At 43.2% G+C, this 25,449-nt stretch overlaps 1 protein-coding gene across 1 annotated transcript in view; it reads right to left on the reverse strand.

Moving 5' to 3' along the window:
- Positions 1–25,449, reverse strand: part of LOC140199703 (neural cell adhesion molecule 2-like) — a 431,176-nt gene that overhangs the window by 52,171 nt on the left and 353,556 nt on the right. Inside the window, exon 14 of the mRNA XM_072262182.1 lies at positions 3,508–3,629. Coding sequence (XP_072118283.1) covers positions 3,508–3,629 — 122 coding nt within the window. The remainder of the gene's footprint in view (positions 1–3,507; positions 3,630–25,449) is intronic.

Consider the following 25,449-nt stretch of genomic DNA (forward strand, 5'->3'; position numbering starts at 1 on the left):
ATGTGGAAGGCTGACAGGAGATTTGACAGAGATATACAAAATTATGAGGGGTATAGATAGGGTAAATGCAAGCAGGCTTTTTCCACTGAGGTTGGGTAAGACTACAACCAAAGATCATGGGTTAAGAATGAAAGGTGAATCGTTTAAGGGGAATATGAGGGGAAGCTTTTTCACTTGGAGGGTCATGAGAGTGTGGAATGAGCTGCCAGCACAAGTGGTGCATGAAAACTCGATTTCAACTTTTAAAAAGAAGTTTGGATAGGTACGTGGATGACAGGGGTATGGAGGGCTATGGACAGGGTCAATGGAAGTAGACAGTTAAGTAGTTTTGGCACGGACTAGATGAGTTGAAGGGCCTGTTTCTGTACTGTACTTCTTGATGACTCTATGTCTCTGTAACTTCTCTATGACTCTAAATGAGCTAGCAAGAAAACACCAGTACTACACGGAATACTTAGTAATACCATGAACAGCACCCTATTACTGAGTTCTAGTTATTGGAGGCATATGGTACTGGAAGCAGATGGATTACTGGATAAGTGAAACACACAGAAGATGAAAACACAGCCAACACACTGTCAATGCCAATGGACTGTCTCTGTGCCATGAATTCCAATTAATTCCATGTAAATATCTTATTTTCTGGGTAACACCTTAATGCAATAATCTTATCAGCAAGAAAGAATTGCAAACAATGCCATCAGTGTTTCATTTAAGATGTGACTAAATTGTGTAATTAACCTTGTATATTTTGATTCATTAATGGTTGTACAGATGTCCCTCATCTCATTACCCTCACAGATACAAAAGCAAGAACAATCTTCCCATTGTTTCTTCAAAGTGGTGCTGGAGGACTCACTGTACATAGGAAGTTAATTTGCATGGATTTGGGATTTTGGGATTAAGTTCTTTTCAGAAGCAAAGCGATTATTGATGGTGCTGAGTGTGCCAATCATCTGGTGGTGGGCAGGACTATTGCAAACTGTCTTTTGTAGAGCAGAGTTAATGTCTTGAGCAATGCATACAACACTGGAGGAACTCAATATTTCAGGGGAATGGACAATCGACGGTTCGGGTTGAGACTCTTGGGAATGAGCCCGACTTGGTTCCAATTTGCACCAATTGCTAGCAAGACAGGCACCATCTCTCGAGGGAAATGGTCAGTCAATGGGCTGGTTTGAGACCCCTCAGGACTGATGTTCCACTCTTCACAGAGAGCTGGGAAATAGATGGTTCAGGTTGAGACATTTAGGGATGAGACTAACTTGGTTTCATGCCACACCAACTGCTAGTAAGCCAGGCACCAGGACTGGGCTCGGCCTGAAATGTCGACTGCTTATTCCGCCCCCCTCCCTCACCTGCTGAGTTCCTGCAGCATTTTGTCTGTGTTACCTGGATCTCAAGCATCTACAGAATCTCTTGTGTGTTTGGTTCCACTCCAGTTCAATGGGTTTTGAGGTGACTGAAGAGGTCAACACTGGAACTGTAGACACTTCCAAAGATGAAGCAGGAGATAACAGCAAGAGAAGAAATAAACTCTGTGGTACAAAATACTCCTTCCCCACACTGAGCTGTCAAAATCCAGGAATTCCCGAAAGTCAGTAGGAATATTATGTTTCTTCATGGAAGTTTCAAATATATCCTTGCTTCCTTTCATCCAATTACCCGCTAACTTCCTCCAGTGACAGATCTTGGCAAACTGTGTCTGTGTTGGCTGTGTGAACAATACAGATTGCTCAATCTACACTCAGTGGCCACTTTATTAAGTACGCCTGCTCGTTTATGCAAATAGCTAATCAGCCAATCATGTGGTAGCAACTTAATGAAGACATGGTTAAGAGGTTCAGTTATTGATCAGACCAAACATCAGAATGGGGAAGAAATGTGATCTAAGTAACTTTGACCATGGAATGATTGTCGGTGCCAGACAGGGTGGTTTGAGTACCTCAGAAACTGCTGCTCTCCCGGGATTCTCACACACAACAGGATATGGCCCAGTACATCACGGGTAAAACTCTCCCCACCATTGAGCACATTTACACAGAGAGTTGTCGCAGGACAGCGGCATCCATTATCGGAGACCTCCACCACCCAGGACCTGCTCTCTTCTCACTGCTGCCTTCAGGAAGAAGGTACAGCAGCCTCAGGACTCACACCACCAGGTTCAGGAACAGTTATTACCCCTCAACAATCAGGCTCTTGAAACAGAGGGGATAACTTCACGCAACTTCACTTGTTTCATCATTGAAATGTACCACAACTAATGGACTCACTTTCAGGAACTTTTCATCTCATATGCTCGATATTTATTGCTTATTTATGTATTATTAATTCTTTTTGTGTTTGCACAGTTTGTTGTCTTTTGCACCCTGGTTGTCTGCCCTGTTGGGCAAACTTCCATTGATTCTATAATGGTTATTGGACTTATTGATTATGTCTACAAGAAAATGAATCTCGGTACTTTGATAATAAATTTACTTTGAACTTTTGAACTTTGAACTCTAGAGTTTACAGAGAATGGTGAATGAAACCAAAAATGTCCAGCGCCTGGTACACACTGCTGTGGACGTGGTGGAAATTAATATGATAGTGGTGTTTTATAGGGAGTTAGATAAATGCAACAGTAGGCAGGAGATGAAGTGATATGAGAAACTGAGGAATAAAGGCAGATTTACAACATAAGTTGATATCATTGCCAGTACAGATATTGTGGGCCTCAGGGCCTGTTCATGTGTTGTTTCATGCTCATTGAAACCATTGGATTAGGGTGCAGAAATGTTATTTCTCTTGTAGTCTAACTTTCCTATGCTTGCTTACAATTTTTATTTAATCACCTAAATATGTGTAATTGTTCAGTAAATTTTTACTAATTGTGGTAGGGCTGATTTTATATTTTTCTAGAAGGTTCTCAGCTTTTCAGAGCAGATGTCTTGAATCTGGCCATTTAACAGGTGAATTGTTATCACCTGAATGTTGCTATCTCCAGTCTGAGTGTGAGACGACCACAACGTCTTTTTCTTTGCCTTTCTTTTCTTATCCTTTGTCCGGAGTGGCACAGTGCCGAACTGTTAGCATCATTCTTTACAGCACCAGCTGTAGGATCGGGGTTCGATTCCTGTAAGAGTTTGTACATTCTCCCCGTGACTGTGTGGGTTTCTTCCGGGTGCTCTGGTTTCCTCCCACATTCCAAAGATATGCGGTCAGGGTTAGCGAGTTATGGGCATGCTATGTTGGTTCCAGAAGCGTGACGATACTTGCCGTCTGCCCCCAGCACATCCTCAAACTGTCTTGGCCATCGAAACAAATGATGCATTTCACTGTGCGTTTTGATGTTTCAATGTACACGCGACAAATAAAGCTAATCTTTGTCTTTTGTTGTAACACTTAGTAAAATTGTCATAAACACAAAGTTTATGCCTCATTCTTGTCTTCTGAAGGACCTCTGGATCAATATCACCAACTCCAACAAAACCCAGCCTGCTATCATTATGCGTGCGTCATACTCACAGCCCGGTATTTGAGCACATATCTCAGGATGGGAGATCCTCCATCGTCCTGCTTTGTCACCACGAGCTTGAAGTTCTTGCCACTGCCTTTGTAACCCTGAACTGCAGGAGGTCCGGGCTCCTCTACGAAGAAGCAAAGAGGCCAGGTTTTCAGTTAGCATCAGTACAGATAAGAGCTCCCAGTATGTTCACATTAGACCAAGAATACAGGCAGCATTCTGCCCAATGTACAACTTGCAATCAAAAACACTGAGGGGTACTCTTTTGGTATTGGTATTAGAATTGGTTTATTATTGTCATGTCTATACAGTGAAAAGATGTCTTGCATACTGTTCATACAGATCATTTCATTGTACAGTGTAGAGTAATACAGTAGACACAGGCCTTTCGGCCCATCTTGCACAAGCTGACCTAGAACGAGGTAAATAATAACAATGCTGACTAAAGTGTAAAAGCGGCAGAGAAAGTGCAGCACTGAGAAACAATAAAGTACACGAGGTAGATTGTGAGGTCAAGACTCCATCTTATTGCACGATGGAGCCATTTAATAATCTTATTACAGCGGGGTAGAAGCGGTTCCTCAGTCTGGTAGTCGATGGTTTCTGGCTTACAACATAAAGAATATAATATTACAGCAGTACAGGCCCTTCAGCCCATGATGCTTGCTAAACTTCTAACCCACTCTAAGATCAATTTTAATCCTTCCCTCCTACATAGCCCTCCATTATTCTAACACCCACATAGCTATCTAAGATTTTCTTAACTGTCCTTAATGTATCTTCCTCTGCCACCGCCCTGAAGCCTCTGGCTAGCCACCTGATCAATGCTTCCTATCATGTACATCTCCATCAAGATGCCTCTCATTCTCCTTGTCATGTGCATACATACTGCACCTGGGGTATAAATACCACAAAAATTCCTCTTTGCAGCAGGAGCACAGTACATTGCAAACATAAATTATATAAACTTAATCTAACATACATAACTCACATGACATGTAGTGCAACAACCTTACATTCAATGTCAGTAAGAACAAGGAATTGATTGCTGACTTGGGAACACACACCAATCTTCGTTGAGGGATCAGAAGTGGAAATAGTGAGCAGTTCCAAGTTCTTGGGTGTCAACATCTCTGAAAATTTATCCTGGGCGCCAACATATTGATGCCTTTACAGAGAAGGCACGACAGCAGCTATATTTCATTGGAGTTTAAGGAGATTTGGTATGAAACCAAAGACTATTGTAAGTTTTTACAGATGTACCGTGGAGAGCATTCTAACAGATTGTATCACAGTCTGGTATGGAGAGCCCACTGCATAGGATCAGAAAACCTACAGAAAGCTGCAAAACTCAGCCAGCTGAATCACAGGTACTAGCCTCCACAGCATAGAGGCAATCTTCAAAGGGCGATGCCTGGAAAAGGTGGCATCCATCATTAAGGATTCCCACCAGCCAGGCATGCCCTCTCTCATCAAGAGGGGGTAACTGGAGCCTGAAGACACACACTCAATGTTTTAAGTGCAGCTTCTTCCCCTCTGCCATCAGATTTCTGAATGGACAATGAACCCAAGTCACTACATCACTATTCTTTTTGCACTAATTATTTAATTCAATTTGTCAATTACAGTGTATTCCAGTTAATTGGGATACATCGGAACCAGCACATTTTGGTCTAATTATGTGGCAGCCCCAATTATCCGGTTTCACGGAATTATTGAAAAAGGTCTAAAAAAGACAAACTACCACTTACCTGAGTAACAAATTCGAAGACCCTAAGATATAGGAGCAGAATTAGGCCATTCCGCTCATCAAGTCTAACAGCCATTCCAACATGGCTGATTTATTATCCCTCTCAACCCTATTCTCTAGCCTTCTCCCTGTAACCTGATTAATCAAGAACCTATCAACCTCCACCTTAAATATACCCTTTGAATTTTCCTGCATAGCTGTCTGCAGCAATGAATTGCATAGATTCACCACATTCTGGCTAAAGAGATTTTTCCTCTTCTCTGTTCTAAATGGATATCCCTCAATACTGAGGTTCTGCCCTCTGGTCCTAGACTCCCCCACTACAGGAAACTTCCTCACCATGTCCAATCTATGTTGGCTTTTCAATATTCAATATGTTTCAGATATATCTCCCGCCCCTTCCCATTTTTCTAAACTCCAGCGAGTTCAGGCCCAGAGCAATCAAGCCTCCTCATATGTTAACTCTTTCATTCCTGGAATTATTCTTGTAAACATCCTCAGCCCTCTCCAATGCCAACCTGTTTTCTTAGACAAGGGGCCCAAAACTGCTCACAATACTCCAAATGTGGTGTGACCAATGCCTTAAAAGCCTAAGCATTACATCCTTGCTTTTGTATTCCAGTCCTCTCGAAATGAATCCTAACGTCGCATTTGCTATCCTTATCACTGACTCAACCTGCAAGTTAACCTTTAGGCAATCTTGCACAAGGATTCCCAAGTCCATTTGTGCCTCTGATTTTAGCATTTTCTCCCCATATAGAAAATAGCTTATGCCTTTCTTCCTTCTGCCAAAGTGCATGATCATACGCTTTCCTATGCTATATTCCATCTGCCACTTCTTTGCCCATTCTCCCAATCAGTCCAAGTCCTTTTGCAGAATTTCTGCTTCCTCAATACAACTCATTCCTCCACCTATCTTCATATCATGCACAAACAGATTAATTCCATTCTGTGCCTTCTGCCGGTTAGGCAATGTTCTTTTCATGCTTGTCCCTTTCCTGTAATACCATCAGCTTGTTAAGCAGCCTCATGTGTGGCACCTTGTCAAAGGCCTTCCAAAAATCAAAAAAAAAATCTCATCCACTGATTGTCCTTTGTCTATCCTGCCTGTTATTTCCTCGAAGAATTCCAACACATTTGTTAGGCAAGATTTCCCTTTGAGAAAATCATGTTGACTTTGCCCTATTTTATCACGTAATAATTGACTCCAACATCTTCCCAAGCACTGAAGTCAGCTCAACTGGTCTATAATTTCCTTCCTTCTGTCTTCCTTCCTTCTTAAAGTGTGGAGTGACATTTGCAATTTCCGAGTCCTCAGGAACCATTCCAGAATCTAGTAATTCTTGAAAGATCATTACTAATGCCTTCACAATCTCTTCAGCTACCCCTTTCAGAACTCGTGGGTGTACATCATCTGTCCAGGTGACTTATCCACCTTCAGACCTTTCAGTTTCCCAAGAACCTTCTTCTTAAAAGTAACAGTGGCACTGGCTTCTGGCCCCCTGACACTCTTGCATTTCTGGCATACTGCTTCTACAGTGAAGACAGATGCAAAATATTTATTAAATTTGTCCTCCATTTTTTATCCCCCATTACTACCTCTTCAGCATCATCTTTTTCAGTGGTCTGTCTGTCTCCTGCTCTTTCTACAGCTGAAAAAACTTTTTGTGTCCTCTTTTATAATATTGCCTGGTTTACATTTATATTTCATCTTTTCTCTCTTTATGGCTTTTCTTTAGTTGCCTTCTGTTGGTTTTTAAAAGTTTCTCAATCCCCTACCATCCCACTAATTTTGCAATATTATATGCCCTATCTTTTGGGTTTACGCTGCCATTGACTACCCATGTCAGCCATGATTACCTCATCCTCCCTTTAAAATACTTCTTCATCTTTGGGATGTATTTTTCCTGCACCTTCCGAATTTCTACCAGCAACTCCTGCCATTGCTGTTCTGTCATCAACCCTGCCAGTGCACCCTTCAAATCAATTTTGGCCAGCTCCTATCTCATGCCTCTGTAATACCCTTTACTCCACTATAATACTGATAAATCTGATTTTAGCTTCTTCTTTTCAAACTGCAGGGTGAATTCTATCATATTATAATCACTGTCTCCTGAGGGTTCCTTTACCTTAAGCTCCCCAATCAATTCAGAATTTCCATTCTGCTAGTGGGCTAAACCATAATCTTCTCTGAAAAGCCATCTCATAGGCTTTCCCTTGGGATCCAGGACTTTCACAATCTACCTGCAGATTGAAATCCTCCATGATTATTGCAACATCAACCTTTTTACCTGCCTTTTCTATTTCCTATTGTAATTTGTAGCCCACATCCTGGCTACAGTTTGGAGGCCCATATATACGACTCCCATCAAGGTCCTTTTACCCTTGAAGTTTCTTAACTCTTCCCATAAGGATTCTATACCGTCCAATCCTATGTCACCTCTTTCTGAGGATTTGATTTCATTGTTTATCAAATGACCCATCCCACCCTCTTTGCTTATCTGTCTCCTTGGATGTTAAGCTTCCAACCATGACCACACAGTTCAGCCATGGCACAGAGATGCCCACAACATCATACTTGCCAATCTCTAACTGTGCTACAGGATCATCCACTGTACGTTATTTTATATACTGCTTGCATTAAAATAAAACACCTTCAGTCCTGTATCTATCAACTAAGTCTCACTGATGGGTAAGACGTCATAATTCCAAGAGTTGATCCATGCCCTGAGCTTATCCGCTTTTCCTATGATACTTCTTGCTTTGAAATATATGCAGCTCAGGACACTAGTATTCCAGACTTTGTCTGATGCCTTAACGACATCTGCCTCCACAATCTCTAGCTGCAGGAGCAACAGCTCAATATCCTGGGGTACCATTGTCTTAGACATGACAGAGTGGGAGGGATTAGAGGAGGAGGGGGGACTAAAGAACTCATCTAGTGAGTCGCTATGCGTGGAACTGAGAAATAAGAAAGGTATGACCACGTTACTGAGACTATCTTACAGAACACCCAACAGTCTGAGGAACTTAGGGGTACAAATTTGCAGAAACTGTAGACTGTTGAAAAAAACACATGATTGTGATAGTAAGTGATTTTAACTTTCCACATATTGACTGGTACTCCCATACTGTAAAAGGACTAGATGGGATAGAGTTTGTCAGATGTGCTCAGGAATGTTTCCTTAATCAGTACATAGAAATCCCAGTGAGAGAGTGTGCAATACTTGATCTGCTATAGGGGAATAAGCCAGGGTAGGTGACAGAAGTTTGTGTATTGGACACTTTGCACCTAGTGACCACAATGCCATTAGTTTCAAAGTAAATATGCAAAAAGATAGGTCTGGTCCATGAGATCATAAATTGGAGAAAGGCCAACAATTTTGATGGTATCAGAAAGGCGATGTGTGGATTGGGACAGGATGTTTTCTGGCAAAAGTGTACTTGGTAAGTGGGAGGCCTTCAAAAATGAGACTTTGAGAGTACAAAGCTTGTAAGTGCCTGTCTGAATAAGAGGTAAAGATAACAAGTGTGGGGAAACTTGGTTTTCAAGAGATATTGAGGTCCTGGTTAAGAAAAATAAGGATGTGCATAGCAGGTATAGGCAGGTAGGGACAAATGGGGTGCGTATAGGCAGGTAGGGACAAATGGGGTGCTTAAGGAGTATAAGAAATGCAAGAGAACACTTAAGAAAGAAATCAGGAGGAAGAAAGGAAGGCACGTAGTTCCTCCAGCAGACAAGATGAAGGAGAATCCTAAGGAATTCTACAGATATGCTAAGAGCAAAAGGATTGCAAAGGACAAAATTGGTCCTCTGGAAGATTAGGATGGCAATCCATCTCTGGAGCTAGAAGAAATGGGGAGATCATAAATAAATTTTTGCATCAGGCGATGAACAGTGTCTATAGAAGTGAGGCTGAGCGGCATCAACTTCATGGATCCTGTGCAGATTATAGAAGAGGAGGAGTTTGCTATCCTGATGCAAATTAGGGTGGATAAATCTCCAGGGCCTGACAAGGCGTTTCCTTGGACCCAGTGGGAGGCAAGTGCAGAAAATGCCAGGGCCCTAGCAGAGATATTTAAATCATCCTTAGTGACATTGATGTATCAGAAAGTTGGAGGATAGTCAGTGTTTTCCGTGGTTCAAGAAACACTCTAAAAATAAGCCAGGAAACTATAGGCTAGTGAGCCTGACATCAGTCGTGCAAAAGTTATTAGAAGGTATTCTAAGGGACCAGATATATAAGTATTTGGATAGTCAACAAGGCTGCATGCATGGTAGGTCATGTCTAACCAATTATATAGAGCTTTTCGAGGAAGTTACCAGGAAAGTTGATGAGGGCAATGTAGTGGATGTTGTGTACATGGACTTGACAAGGTCGTGCACAGGAGGTTGGGCAGAAAGGCTCAGTCTCTTGGCATTCAAGATGAGATCATAAATTCAATTAGGCATTGCTTTTGTGGGAGAAGCCAGAGAGGGGAGTAGAGGGTTACCCCTCTGACTGGAGGCCTGTGACGTGGAGCTCTGCTGGGTCTGTTGTTGTTTGCCATCTATATCAACGATCTGGATAATAATGTGATTAACTGGATCAGCAAATTTGTGGATGGCACCAAGATTGGGGGTGTATTGGACAGTGTGGAAAGGCTATCATGGCTTGCAGAGGGATCTGGACCAGCTGGAAAAAAGGGGCTGAAAAATGGCAGATGGAGTTTAATGCATTTATGGGGTGTTGCACTTCGAATGGACCAACCAGGGTATGTCTTACACAGTGAATGGGAGGGGAATGATGACTGTGGTAGAACAAACAGATCTGGGAATACAGGTCCAGAATTTATTGAAAGTAGTCTCACAGGTAGATAGGATCACATTAGACTTCAGTGCAGAAGAGGGGAAGTTATATTGAAGTTGACAATATATTGGTGAGGCCTAGTTTGGAGTACTGTGTGCAGTTTTGGTCACCTACCTACAGGAAAGATGTAAATAAGGTTGAAAGAGTCCAGAGAAAACTTACAAGGACGTTGCCAGGTCTGGAGGACATGAGTATGAGGAAAGATTGAATAGGTTAGGAAGTTATTCCTTGGAATTCAGAAGACTGAGAGGAGGTTTGATCAAGGTATAGAAAATTATGAAGGTATAGATAGGGTAAATGCAAGCAGGGTTTTTCCATTGAGGTTGGGTAGGACTACAAACAGAGGTAATTGGTTAACGATGAAAGGTGAAAGTTTAAGGGGAACATGAGGGAAACTTCTTCACTCGGAGGGTGGTGAGAGTTGCCAGTGCTAGTGGTGCACGTGAACATTTAAGGTAGGTACATGGTTGGTAGGGGCATGAGATGCCATGGTCCCGGTGCAGGTCAATGGGAGTAAGCAGGTTAAACATACAGCACAGACTAGACAGGCTGAATGGGCAGTTTCTGTGCCGAACTTTTTATGATAAGCACACACAACTAGCACAACTGTTCGCTTTAAGCACGATGTAGTGTTTCACAGCCACACAAGTGCACATAATTGACCATCTCTGGCCCCAATATATGGGGAAACTGTCCAAAATAAACAAAGGGACTCACTGCTCGATTTGCTTTTGTTCTTTATTAGTTGTCCCAAATAAATGGCTGCCCTGACTAACACTCTGTGACCTCCATCTATGAGAAGTCCCTACATACCTCAGTTTAAGTGACTGCCAGTTCAATTTTCAAAGTCCACCCAGGTTAAACAGACAATAGTGGTTGATTTTGTTTGCTGTGCATTTCAATACACTCAACAGCAAACCATATTGCTAAGAGCGGTTTCTACAGAGCTCTTTATTTAGCAGTCAAACCTGTCACTTATTATAAAGCAATGGCACAGTCTGAAGCAGGAGTATATTTACCCCCATCATATCTGGCGGGCAGTGGTCCCGACCATTCACTGATTGTCTTCAGAGTGCTGAATCTGAACTGGTAATGTTCACAGTCAGTATTAAAAATTAAATATAAGCCTTATTTGTCACATATGCATCAAAACATAAATTGAAATCCATCACTTGCATCAAATCATACCAGTGAAAATTATGCTGGGACAGCCTGAGAGTGTCTGCACGCTTCCAGCACCAACACAGCACCTTTGGTATCAATTTCCCTTACTTTCTCATCTTTAACAGTAATGTTTCTGTCAGCCTGTCTTTTCATATTGCATAACTCAACTCTTAAATTCGTCTGTACGCAATTTTGAGAGTGTAAAGTAAATGTGTGGAATTATTAAGAATCTCCGTGGAATTCATATCTTCCAGAATGATTAGTTTTCATGCTTTGAACTTCCGTTGTCATTTGAATCAGCTTCAGAATCGGTGTTTGGAACAGATGCGTCCAGCTTACAGTGACGAAAGCTGTCCTCTGCAGAATGTTTCCTTCTACAAGTCAACAACTGTTGGATAACCTCAAAGGCTGGAATGATGCTACCTGAATGTTTTGCCAGTATTCTGCGCAATTTCTTGCTCCAAGCGTGGAATCAGCTTGCAAAGTGTATCCCGGTCCAGGCAGTTTATTGTTTGTAGCCAAGCTGTTCACATTATTTCACTGTATCTGCTTGCAGCTTTCTTGATCTGATTCTGATCTCCCAGAGACCATATATCCTCCCTAATGCAATCTGAGAATCATCTTGTTTCTCTTTCGCATGGCTAACAAAAGTTATCAAGTCAGATTCTAAGTTTAATTATCATTCAACCATGCATGAATACAGCCTCTGGGGCCAAGGTGCAAAACATACAGAGCATATTCAAAATAGTGAGCAAAAAAATATAGCCATGCAAGTAAAAACATATATACATAGACCACGTCCTTGAGCGACATGCCCAGCAAATTGAGGTACAGTTTTCAGCAGTGCACAGATGCACACAATCCAGCCTGTCATTCCATCAGTAGAACACTGGAGGGCAGCACTGATAGGAGGGGCTGGTCCCCACCTGGGCACGGATGCCTCGCTACACCGCCTCTGGCACCTCCTCGCCTGGACTGCAGCAGCAGGCAAACTTGTGGCTTGAGGCCTAGTCCTTGCTACAACTGAGGCCACACAGCCACCAAACAAGAGAAACAGGCCTGCAGCATCTTACATTATCAAGGTCCAACAGGGTCTTTCGATCTCAAGAGAAATGTCCAAGACAGTCGGCTACAGTTACACAGCACACTGCCTATGTGCACTAACTCTAATGCCTTGGATGCCTTCCTGCAGCTGGCAACAACACGGTCTGCACCCAGTCCCGCATCTCTGCCTATCAGCAGCTCACTGATGGGGTAGGCCTATAGTACCCGAAGTTCTTGGAGTCCAGCATTGCCTTGCTATCATAAAAAAGACATTTAACAAAGCAAAAGTAACATTTGGTTGGCCCTGGAGATGCCACTTCATCCAAACACGCTGTCATCTTACGCCAAGCTGCTCTTCGTCCTTACACAAATTGGCTCTTCACATTCTACTTGCTCTTATAAAGTTCCTACAGACCTTCCTTATTGTGTAAATAGAATTCCTTGAGCATGTCTGCTCAAACTCTTCTTGTCTCCCACCAGCTGCAGCTTACCTGCCCCACTCAATGCTACATTCAAGTGAGGGATTCCACATTTGGCTTACTTTCCTATCCCTAGTCACTAGTTTCCCATTTGTCTCCTCTTCGGTCTCTGCCCAGTGGTGCTGTGGTGCAGCTGGCAATACCGCTGTCTCATCGCATCCACGCCCCTCTGTTCAATCCTGTCCTCTGGTACTGTATCCGTGGATATCCCACAGGAGCCCCGATCCTCCCTCTCATTCAAAGATGCACGGGCCTTTGCAAGTTTTACTGGTTTCATCACTGCCTGGTAGAGAGGGGAGTTAATGGGAAAGTGAGGAGAATATACTGGGGTTAGTGTAGGGTTGGTGTAAGTTAGTGGTGGCTGACATGAAGTTGGTGGGCCGAAAAGCCTGCTTTCATCCTGTATGGTTAAAAGCCACGTTCATCTCTTGTGTTTATAATTTTCCTCTCTCGTTTCTGTCTGCTCCCTACGAACAACAGACTGCTTTCCTGGGGCTGATGTATATATAAAGCTCTGTCATCTTGATAGTAGTTTAAAAGCCTGAAGCTTTATGTCCCTGTCTTTTAAAACACAGGTTTGACCAGCTTTTATCACTGGTTTCACAATGTTGTCATGACCAATATTAACGTTGCTCAATCAATCTAATCCTTCCCTCCTACACACCTCAAAGCCCTCCAGTCCTGTCTAGGTCTCTTAAATGTCCCAAATGTATCACAGAGCATAGGAACAGGGTCTTCATCCCACAATGCGATGCTGAACCAAATAAACTAGTAATCAAATGGTCAACTAAACTAATCTGTTATGTCTACACAAAGTCCATATCCCTTCATTTTCCTTACATTTATGTGCCTATCTAAACATCCCTTAAAAATCCCTAATTTTCAGCTTCTACCAGTACCTCAGGGAGCACATTCCAGGCACCCACCCCTCTCTGTGTTAACAAAAATAATCCCCTCACATCTCCTTTAACAACACACCAAACCCCACCCCACCACCCCGGCAGTGCATTCCACGCACCCACCCTTCTCTGTGTAAAATACCTACCTCTAACAACCCTCCCCTACAGTTTCCTCTCATCACTTTAATATTATGTCTCTTTGTCGGAGCCATTTCCACCCTGGGAAAGTCTCCGGCTGTCTAATCTTCATTTATTATTGTCACGTGTACTGACGTATGTACTAAAACTTTGTTTTAAGACCATATGACATAGGAGCAGAATTAGGCCATTTGGCCCATTGAGTCTGCTCCGCCATTCAATCTTGGCTGTTCCCTTTTCCCCTCCTCAGCCCCACTCCCCAGCCTTCTCCCTGTAACCTTTGAAGCTGCGCCCAATCAAGAACCTATCAAGCTCTGCCTTAAATACACCCATTGACCTGGCCTCCACAGGTACCGGTGGTAATAAATTCTACAAATTCACCACCTTCTGGCTAAAGAAATTTCCCCGCACCTCTGTTTTAAATGGACGTCACTCTGTCTCGAGGCTGTGCCCTCTTGTCCTAATCTTTCCCGCCATGGGAAACATCCTTTCCACATCTACTCTGTCCAGGCCTTTCAACATTCGAAAGGTTTCAATGTGATCACCCCTCATCCTTCTAAATTCCAGCAAGTACAGAGCCAAAGCTATCAAATGTTCCTTGTATGTTAACCCCTTCATTCCCGGAATCATCCTTGTGAACCTCCTCTGAACCCTCTCCAATGCCAGCACATCTATCCTTAGATGAGGAGCCCAAAACTGCTCACAATACTCAAGGTGAGGCCAGTGCCTTATAAAGCCTCAGCATCACATCTCTGCCCTTGTATTCTAGACCTCTTGAAATGAATGCTAACATTGCATTTGCCTTCCTCACCACCGACTTAACCCGCAAGTTAACCTTTAGAGTGTTCTGCACAAGGACTCCCAAGTCCCTTTGCATCTCAGGTTTTTTGATTTTCTCCTCATTTAGAAAATAGTCTGCACATTTATTTCTACTACCAAGGTGCATGACCATACATTTTCCAAAATTGTATTTCATTTGCCACTTTCTTGCCCGATCTCCTAATCTGTCTAAGTCCTTCTGCATCCTACCTGTTTCCTCAACACTACCTACCCCTCCACCAATCCTTGTATCATCAGCAAACTTGGCAACAATGCCATCTATACAGCATCATATATATTCCATCATTGATATACAGCATAAAAAGAAGCAGTCCCAACACTGACCCCTGCCGAACACCACAAGTCACTGGCAGACAACCAGAAAAGGAACCCCTTGATTCCCATTTGCTGCCTCCTACCAATCAGACAATGCTTTAACCATGCTAGTAACTTTCCTGTAATGCCATGGGCTCTTAACTTGGTAAGCAGCCTCATGTGCGGCATCTTGTCAAAGACCTTGAAAAAGTCCAAGTATACAACATCCATTGCAATCTTGAATCAAATGCTACTCCGATATTAATCCTTTAATTCCCTTTGATGTTGAACATATAATATATATCTCTGTTGCACTATGTTCTGAGCTTAGTACCCAGACAAAACAACAGCACAGATCAGCTAACTAATCACCTTTATATGAAAGCACAAGAGATTCTGCAGATGATGGGAATCCAGAGCAACACACATACACAAAATGCTGGAGGAACTCTGCAGGTCAGGCAGCACCTTTGGAAAAGAATAAAGAGTCAACATTCTGGGCCGAGACCCTTCATCAGGAATGGAAAGGAAGGGGAAAGAAGTCAAAGTAAGAAGGTGAGGGTAGGGTAGGGAGTATAAGCTGGAAGGTGATAGGTGAAGCCAGGTGAGGGGAGAGGTAGGTGGGTGGAGGAAGTGGATGGTGAGAAGGTGAGAAGCTGGGCCGAAATAGATAGAAAAGGTAAAGGGCTGATGAAGGAGTCTGATAGGAGAGGAGAGTGCACCATGCAAGAAATGGAAGGAGGAGGGAGGTTAGGAGAAGAGAAGAGGTGAAAGGGGAGCCAGAATGGGGAATGGAAAAAGAGAGGAGGGGGAAAGGGTAGGGGGCAGAAACTACTGGAAGTTGGAGAAATTGATGTTCATGCCGTCAGGTTGGACGCTACGCAGACAGAATATGAGGTGTTGTTCCTCCATCCTGAAAGCGGCCTCATTGTGGCAGTAAAGGAGGCCATGTTCCGACGTGTCAGAATGAAAATGAGGATCGGAATGTGTTTTCCTGTTGCTCTGTGCAATTGTTTTCTTTCCAGACTGAAACTCTGAACAACGGACAATGCAATAGGCTGCCTTACAAATTAGCTGTCGTCGAATGAGGGTTTGATCCCAGCAGACTGCTATTTTGACAATGGGCTCATTAACATTCAACTTACTCCAGATTTGCTGGAACGATATAATTCAATCAAACACACAGCAGAGCACAAAAATAGAATTGTTATGCTCGATTATGATGCCAGTAATGGACCACAACCAGTGTTTGAACAGTTGAACGACCATGCACATTCACAGAGTAATGGAAGGTAATTATTCGTTAGTCTCCACTCCATCTCAGTCCAAGCCCGGGGGCGATGTAGGTACTGTAGCATAGTGATTAGGTTGCTGCACAAGTAATCCACAGTCCATGGCCATTATTCAGGTGTGTAAATTCAAATACAATCACAGCAATGTGTGATAATTAAACACACCACAGATTCAGGACATAAGATAATATGGTTGTATAAGCCTATATGGTTTGCTGCTGTGGAGGTTATCAGGTGCCTTTGCCTCGTCTCTCATTGTTTCTGACTCCAGCACCACTCAATGACATGAGTAACAGGAGGAGACTACTCGGCCCTTTAAGCGCGTTCTGACATTTAAAATGAAAATGGCTGCTCAGACCACGGTCTCAGCTCCAATTTCCTGCCTGTTTCCTGTAATCCAAAACTTCCTAGTATTCAATAAATCACGACGTGAATAATAACTATTATTATAACATTATAATATTATTATAAAGGTCATAAAGAGAGCTTTTGGCACATTGGCCATCATAAATCAAAGTACTGAGTACAGGAGATGGGATGTTATGTTGAAGTTGTATAAGATGTTGGTGAGGCCTAAGTTGGAGTATTGTGTGCAGGAAAGATGTAAATAAGGTTGGAAGAGTGCAGAGAAAATTTCCGGGACTGGAGGACATTAATTATAAGGAAAGATTGAATATGTTAGGACTTCATTCCTTGGAACATAGAAGATTGAGGGGAGATTTGATAGAGGGATACAAAATTAAGATGGGTATAGATTGGGCAAATGTAAGTAGGCTTTTTCCACAGAGGTTGGGTGGGACTACAACCTGAGGTCATGGGTTAAGGATGAAAGGTGAAATGTTTAAGGGGAACATGAGGGGAAACCTCTGCACTAAGAGGGTCATGAGAGTGTGGAATGAGCAGCCAGTGGTGCATGAGCACTCGATCTGAACGTTCAAGACAATTTTGGATGGGTACATGGTTGGGAGGGGTAGGGAGGGCTATGGTTTGGGTGCAGGTTGATGGGACTAGGCAGTTTGAATGGTTTGGCATGGACTAGTTGGGCCTAAGGGCCTGTTACTGTGTGTATTTCTCTATGACTACTATAAATTATTATAATAATAAATATTAAATAGGCTGGCGGTGTCACACAGCTGTTAGCGTAACACCTTTACTGTGCCAGTATCATGGGTCCAATTCCCACTGCTGTTCTGAAGGAGTTTGTACGTTTTCTCCATGACCGCCAGGGTTTCCTTTAGGTGCTCTGGTTTCCTCCCACATTCCAAAGCCATGCGCGTTAGTCTGTGTCGCATGGGTGGTTCGTTGGGCTGGGAGTGCCAGGTACTGTGCTGATTCTCTGAAGTTAAAGAAATAAAAGTGGGTTGCTAATACATTAATGGAGCTTTTTCACCATATGGTTCAGGAAAGAGGCTCTCCGCCATCTCCTCAGGGGTATTTAGAGATGGCCAATAAATAGTGATAGTCAAGGCAATGAATTCAGTGGGTTAGGCAACATCTGTGGACGGCCCAGCATGTAAGTGCATTATGAAGAAAGCTTGGCAGTGCCTCTACTTCCTCAGAAGTTTGTGGAGATTCAGCATGACATCTAAACTTTGACAAACTTCTATAGATGTGTAGTGGAGAGTATATTGACTGGCTGCATCCGAACCTGGTATGGAAACACCAATGCCGTTGGATGGAAAATCCTACAAACAGCAGTGGATATGGCCAAGTCCATCACAGGGTACACCCTCCCTACCACTGAGCACATCTACATGAAACACCGTCGCAGGACAGCGGCATCCATCATCAGGGACCCCCGCCACCCAGGACATGCTCTCTTCTCACTGCTGCCAACAGGAAGAAGGTACAAGAGCTTTAGGACTCACACCACCAGGTTCAGGAACAGTTATTACCCCTCATCCATCAGGCTCTTGAATCAAAGGGGATAACTTCACTTGCCCCATCATCTCAACATATTGACGCAGCAACAAAGAAGTCAAGACAGCAGCTATTTTTCATTAGGAGCTTGGGAAGACTTAGTATGTCATCTGAAACATTCACAAATTTCTACAGATGTACCGTGGAGAGCATTCTAACTGGCTGCATCACCATCAGACATGGTGGGGGGGGGGGGGTTACTGCACAGGATTGATGTAAGCAGCAGAGAGTCGTAAACTTACTCAGCTCCATCATAAGCATTAGCCTCCGTAGTGTCCAGGATATCTTCAAGGAGCAAAGCCTCAAAAAAGTTGGCGTTCATCATTAAGGACCCCCATCACCCAGGACATGCCCTCTTCTCATTGCTACCATCAGGTAGGAGGTGCAGAAGCCTGAAGACACACACTCAATGATTCAGGAAATTTCTTCCCCTCTGCCATCAGATTTCTAAATGGACATTGAACCCATGAACACTAATAAATACTTCTTTGTTTATTTCTATTTTTTAAAACATACTTATTTAATGTAACTATTATATATATACTTACTGTAATTCAGGTTTTACTCTACCATTATACTTTGCATTGTACTGCTGATGCAAAGTTAACAGATTTCATGACATATGCCAGTGATATTATACCTGATTCAGACTCATGTTCTTGATATGTATTGTTAATTTATTTATATTATTGCTTCTTCTTTTTGTATTTGCACAGTTTGTTGTCTTCTGCACTCTGGCTGAACACCCTAGTTGGGTGGGTGGTCTCTCATTGATTCTGTTACAGTTATTACTCTCTAGAGCTGTTGAGTGTGCCCACAAGAAAATGAATCTCAGGGTTGTATGTGGTGACATATGTATTTTGATAATGGAGGGAGGAGAAGATGGCGGTGCAACGCAGTGTGCGCGACCGTTCCAAATGAATATCGATTATGTGTAACTAGGGAGCCGTGCACAATCCAGATTTGATGGAGACAGCCGTTGAGAAGCGCAGGGGAACATCTGGAGCAACTTCTGAAGTGCCTGCTTCGCTGCCGTTGCTACTGTGTGGTCGAGAATCTCCGGAGACGAAGGCCCCAAATCCTCGGCTTTGCATATCGCCTGTTGCCGGGGCCGGGGTCGAAACGCTCGGCAGAGATGGTGCTCGGTGCTCGGTGTTGAAGAGGTGGTCGGAGGCTCGGAGTTTTTCAGACGGATGGAGTCAGACTGTGGTTGGATGCTTCCAGGACACTGCATCGGCAAGTTTGCGGTGCTGGAGGTTCACCGTCTGCGTGAGATGATGGGACTTTCGAGGGACTTTGAGACTTTTACTGTGCCATGGTCTGTTCTTATCAAATTACGGTATTGCTTTGCAATGTTGTAATTATATGTTACAATTATGTGGTTTTTGTTAGTTTTTAAGTTGATTTGTCATGTGTTTCCGTGACATCATTCTGGGAAAACATTGTATCATTTCTTAATGCATGCATTACTAACTGACAATAAAAGGGGACTGCGTGTCCTCATGATCATAATCATAATCATAATACTTTGAACTTTTGAACTTTGAAATGAACAGTGGACATTTCAGGTTGAGACCCTTCGTCTAGCCTGGAAGACAGAGCAGAGATAGCCGGAATGAAGAGTTGAGGGGAAGAGAAAGGAGAGGACAAAGAGCCAGCTGGTGACAGGTGGATCCAGGTGAGGAGGAGTTACAGGCAGATGGAAGAGAGGAGAGTGAGGCTGGGAGGGGATAGGTGGAGATGACAAAGGGCTGTAGATGATGGAATCAGATGGGAGAGGAATTTGGAGAATGGAACCAAATAGGGGAAGCGGGGTGGACAGATGACTGGTGGGATCTTGGGCAGGAGGACTCAGTGTGTGGGTGATAGGCAGGTGGAGTGGGTAGATGAGGGAAAGAAACAGGGTAATTGGGGACTGCGGTGGGTGTTGGGGGACAAGGTAGATCATGAGGAGAGAGAAAGGGGACAGGGGGGAGCAGGTGACCTGAACATGGAAATTTGAAGATATTGGTGCTCCCTTTGAAGCCTGTTTCTTTCAATAAATGAGTGACATTACAATCAACAATAAGGACATTATTTTTTACCTGATACAAAAACAACATTACACAGCCAAGAAAGAGAGCACTGTGCAGGCTTCAGATAGAGAGAAACTGATTTCATTAACAGATGGTTTTCAAGAGCCGTGGGGCACAGATTCATTCTCGGCAAAGAGATGTAAAGGCAACTTTTTTCGCTTTATGTGGTGTAGCAATAATTAGAACACAATGCTTCATAGGTTGGTAGAGAGGAAAGCAATGTCTTTTAAAGGGAACTGGATGCCTCTTGCTGTCTGTAAGGAATTCATACATTCTCTCTGTGACTGTGTGGGATCATCCCACAGTCCAAAGACATACCATTGCTAGGTTAATTGATCACAGGGTTAAATCGGAGGACTGCAGGGCGGCACGGTTTGAAGGCCCAGAACAGCCTATTCCACACTGTATCTCAGTCAATAAAATATCTGCTTGAGAAAGGATAACCTACAGAGCAGTGAGACATTGTAAGAAGCAGAAGAAAGAACTAAAATCATAGAGTCAGAGGGGAATACAACGTGGATATAGGCCTTTTGGCCCAACCAGGGTGTACACCCAGCTAGTTCTAATTTCCTGCATTCAGCCTAGTTCATCAAAGCCCCAACCCTCCATTGACCCATCCAAGTGCTTCTTAAAATGATACTACTGTACCTGCCTCAACCACTTCTTCGGGCAGCTTGTTCCAGACACTCACCATCCTCTCAGGCCCCTCTGGCCCTTTTTAAATCTTTTCCCTCCCTGCATAAACTATACCGGCTTGTTTTGGACTCCACTACCCTGGGGACAAGATTCATACCATCCACCCTATAGATACCTCTGATAATTTTAAACATTTTTTTTTAAGGTTGCCCCTCATACTCCTGTATACCAGGGAATAGAATTCTAGCCTGGCCAACCTCTCCCTTTAAAGGTTACAGGAGGAAGGCAGGAGAGTGGGGTTGAGAGGGATGACAGACCAGCCAAGATTCAATGGTTGACTGACTTCATGGGCTGAGTAGCCTTTTTCTGCTTCCGTGTTTATGGTCTTGTGGTTGAATACTGAAAACATGAGTTGTGGAGTCCTCAAACTGAGTCTACAGGTTGTGGAAACAGTTCAGAATTGTGGTGAATGAAGTTGTCCACCCTGTCAAAGAACACTGAGGCTGTCTACAAGAAGGGTCAGAGCCGTCTCTATTTCCTGAGGAGACTGAGGTCCTTTAACATCTGCCGGACGATGCTGAGGATGTTCTACGAGTCTGTGGTGGCCAGTGCGATCATGTTTGCTGTTGTGAGCTGGGGCAGCAGGCTGAGGGTAGCAGACATCAACAAACTCATTCGAAAGGCCAGTGGTGTTGTGGGGATGGAACTGGACTCTCTGACGGTGGTGTCTGAAAAGACGATGCTGTCCAAGTTGCATGCCATCTTGGACAATGTCTCCCATCCACTACATAATGTACTGGATGTGCACAGGAGTACATTCAGCCAGGGACTCATTCCACCGAGATGCAGCACAGAGCGTCATAGGAAGTCATTCCTGCCTGTGGCCATCAAACTTTACAACTCCTCCCTTGGAGGGTCAGACACCCTGAGCCAATAGGCCGGTCCTGGACTTATTTCATAATTTACTGGCATAATTTACATATTAATATTTAACTATTTATAGTTCTATTTACTATTTATGGTGCAACGGTAATGAAAACCAATCTCCCCCGGGATCAATAAAGTATGACTATGACTATGTTTATGGTCTTGTGGTCGATTACTAAAAACATGAGTTGTGGAGTCCTCAAACTGAGTCTACAGGATGTGGATACACTTCTGAATTGTGGTGAATGAAGTTACCTACTCTGATTCGGAGGGAGCCTGATGCCATGGGCCGTAAGGCTCCTGTATCTCCTACATGATGGTAGGTTGCAGAAGAGAGCATGGCCTGGAAGAGTATTGAGATATGTTTCACTCTCCTTGGCCCACATGTCTAATTGGTCAGAGTGAGACCATCAATCATCAAGGATCCCCCCCCTCCCCAATCTGGGTCACACACTTTTGTTGCTGCTACCATCAGGTTCAGGAAAGACCACCTTTCTACAACCATCAGGTTCTTGAACCAACCTGCACATTCCTAACCCTACCTCAGCAACACAACATGATGAACCAACTACATGCCTCTTGATGCTCTTTTATAAGACCATAAGATATAGGTGCAGAATTAGGCCATTTTGCCCATTGAGTCTGCTCTGCCATTTCATCATTGCTGATCTATTCCACACCCCACTTCCCCCCATATTCCTTCATGCCCTGACCAATCAAGAATCTATCAACTTCTGCATTAAATATACATAAAAACCTGGCCTCCACAGCTGCATGTGGCAATGAATTTCACAGATTCACCACTCTCTGGTTAAAGAAATCCCTCTTCATCTCTGTTCTGAAAAGGACGCCCCTCCATTCTGAGGCTGTGTCCTCTGGTCCTAGACTCTTCCATCATAGGAAACATCCTTTCCACATCTGCTCTATCAAGGCTTTCCATCGTTTGATAGGTTTCAATGAGGTCACCCCTCATTCTTCTGAATTCTAGTGAATACAGGCACAAAGCCATCAAATGCTCTTCACATACAAGCCATTCAATCCTGGAATCATTTTTGTGAACCTCATTTGAACTCCCTCCAGTTTAAGCACATCCTTTCTAAGGGGCCCGAAACTGCTCAGAATACTCCAAGTGAGGCTTCACCAGTGCTTTATTAAGGCTCAACATTACATCCTTGCTTTTATATTCTAGTCCTCTTAGAATCAGAATCAGAATCAGGTTTATTATCACCAGCCTGTGACGTGAAATTTGTTAACTTAGCAGCAGCATTTCAATGCAATACATAATCCAATAGAGAGAAAAAATAATAAATAAAATTAAAAAATAATAATAATTAAACAAGTAAATAAATTACATTTATTGAATAGATTTTTAAAAAGTGCAAAAACAGAAATACTGTATATAAAAAAAAATGAGGTCATGTCCAAAGCTTCAATGTCCATTTAGAAATTGGATGACAGAGGGGAAGAAGCTGTTCCTGAATCCCTGAGTGTGAGCCTTCAGGCTTATGTACCTCCAACCTGATGGTAACAGTGAGAAAAAGACACGCCCTGGGTGCTGGAGGTCCTTAATAATGGATGCTGCCTTTCTGAGACACCGCTCCCTAAAGATGTCCTGGATACTTTGTAGGCTAGTACCCAAGATGGAGCTGTCTAGATTTATAACCTCCTGTAGCTTCTTTCAGTCCTGTTCAGTAGCAACCCCCCCCCCCCCCATACCAGACAGTGATTCAGCCTGTCAGAATGCTCTCCACAGTACAACTATAGAAAATATATACAACTATAAATTAATGTTAACATCACATTTGGCTCCTTACCGCAGACTCACCCCGCAAATTAACCTGTAGGAAATCCTGCACAAGGACTCCCAAGTCCCTTTGCACTTCGGTTTTTTGTATTTTCTCTCCATTTAGAAAATAGTCAACCTTTCCATTTTTTCAACCAATGTGCATGACCATACGCTTCCCGATTCTGTATTCCATCTGCCATTTCTTCACCCTTTCTCCCAATCTAAGTCCTTCTGTAGCCTCTCTACCTCAAAATTACCTGCCTCTCCACTTATTTTCACATCGTCTGCAAACTTTGCAACAAAGCCATCAATTCCAACATCCAATTCATTGACATATAACGTAAAAAGAATCGGCCCCAACACAGACTGCTGGAGAACACTACTAGGCACGAGCAGACAATCAGAAAATGCTCCCTTTATTCCACTTTTTGCCTTCTGACAGTCAGCCACTGCTTTACCCATGCTAGTTTCATAGCTTGTTATGCAGCCTCATGTGTGGAACTTTGGCAGAGGCCTTCTGAAAATCCAAGTACACTGCATCAACTGATTTTCCTTTGTCTATCCTGCTTGTTATTTCTTTAAAGAATTCTAATAGGTTTGGCAGGCAAGAGATTCCTTTGAGGAAACCATGCTGACTATGGCATATTTTGTCATATGCCTCCAAGTACCCTGGGACATCATCCCTAACATCTTTCCAACCACCGCTGTCAGACTAGCAACCTATAGTTTCCTTTCTTTTGCCTTTCTGCCTTTTTAAAGAGTGGAGTGACATTTGCAATCTTCCAGTCTTCCGGAACCATTCCAGAATCTAGTGATTCTTGGAAGATCATTGTTCATGCTTCCATGATCTCTTCATCCTCCTCTTTCAGAACTCTGGGGTGTACACCATTTTGTCCAGGTGCCTTATCTTCCTTCAGACCTTTCAGTTTCCCAAGAACCTTCTCTCTAGTGATGATAATTTCATACACTTCATGCCCCGGACACCTGGAACTTCCACCATACTGCTAGCGTATTTCACAATGAAGACGGAGCAAGATACTTAATTAATTAATTTGCCATTTCCTTGTCCCCCATTACTACTCCTCCAGCATCATTTTCCAGCAGTCTGATGTCCACTCTCACCTCCCTTGTGCATTTTATATATCCTTTCAACACAAGAGATTGTAGTTGCTAGATTCTGGAGCAACAAGCAATCTGTTACAGAAATTCTAACATGTCAAGCAGCATCCGTGGTGGGTGGGGGAAAGCATTGTTGATGTTTTAAGTTGAAGCCCAGCTTCAAGACTGATGCAGGGTATTGATCAAAATGCTGTTAATTCCCTTCTCCCACAGATGCTGCTCGACCTGCTGAGTTCCTTCAGCATTTTGTGTGTGCTGCTTTGGGCCCTAAAGAAGGGTCTTGAAGCGAATTGTTAACTGTTTATTCATTTCCATAGATGCTGCCCGACCTGCTGAGCTCCTCCAACATTTTATGTGTGTTCCTTCACAAGTCTGCTTGTTGCTAAAAATCATCCTTCCCTGGCAGGATTACAGGCTGAAAGAGGGTTTGAACTTCATGAAATGATATGAAGCATAGACAGGGTATCTAGTCAGAGTCTTTAGCCCAGGCTGGAAATATGAAAGACTGGTGAATTACTGTACCTTTAACATCAGAGGGGTAAATTTAAAGGAATTGTGCAGGGAAAGTTTTTTTTAACACAGAGATTGGTAGATGCCTGGACATGCCTGCCAGGGGTGGTGGTGGAAGAAGACACAATTGTGGCTTTTTGCCTTCTGACAGTCAGCCACTGCTTTACCCATGCTAGACTCTTTTGAGAGCCAGTTAAGCAGGAACATGAAGTGCAACACAC

This window comes from Mobula birostris, chromosome 6, assembly GCF_030028105.1.
Source record: "Mobula birostris isolate sMobBir1 chromosome 6, sMobBir1.hap1, whole genome shotgun sequence".
Lineage (NCBI taxonomy): Eukaryota > Metazoa > Chordata > Chondrichthyes > Myliobatiformes > Myliobatidae > Mobula > Mobula birostris.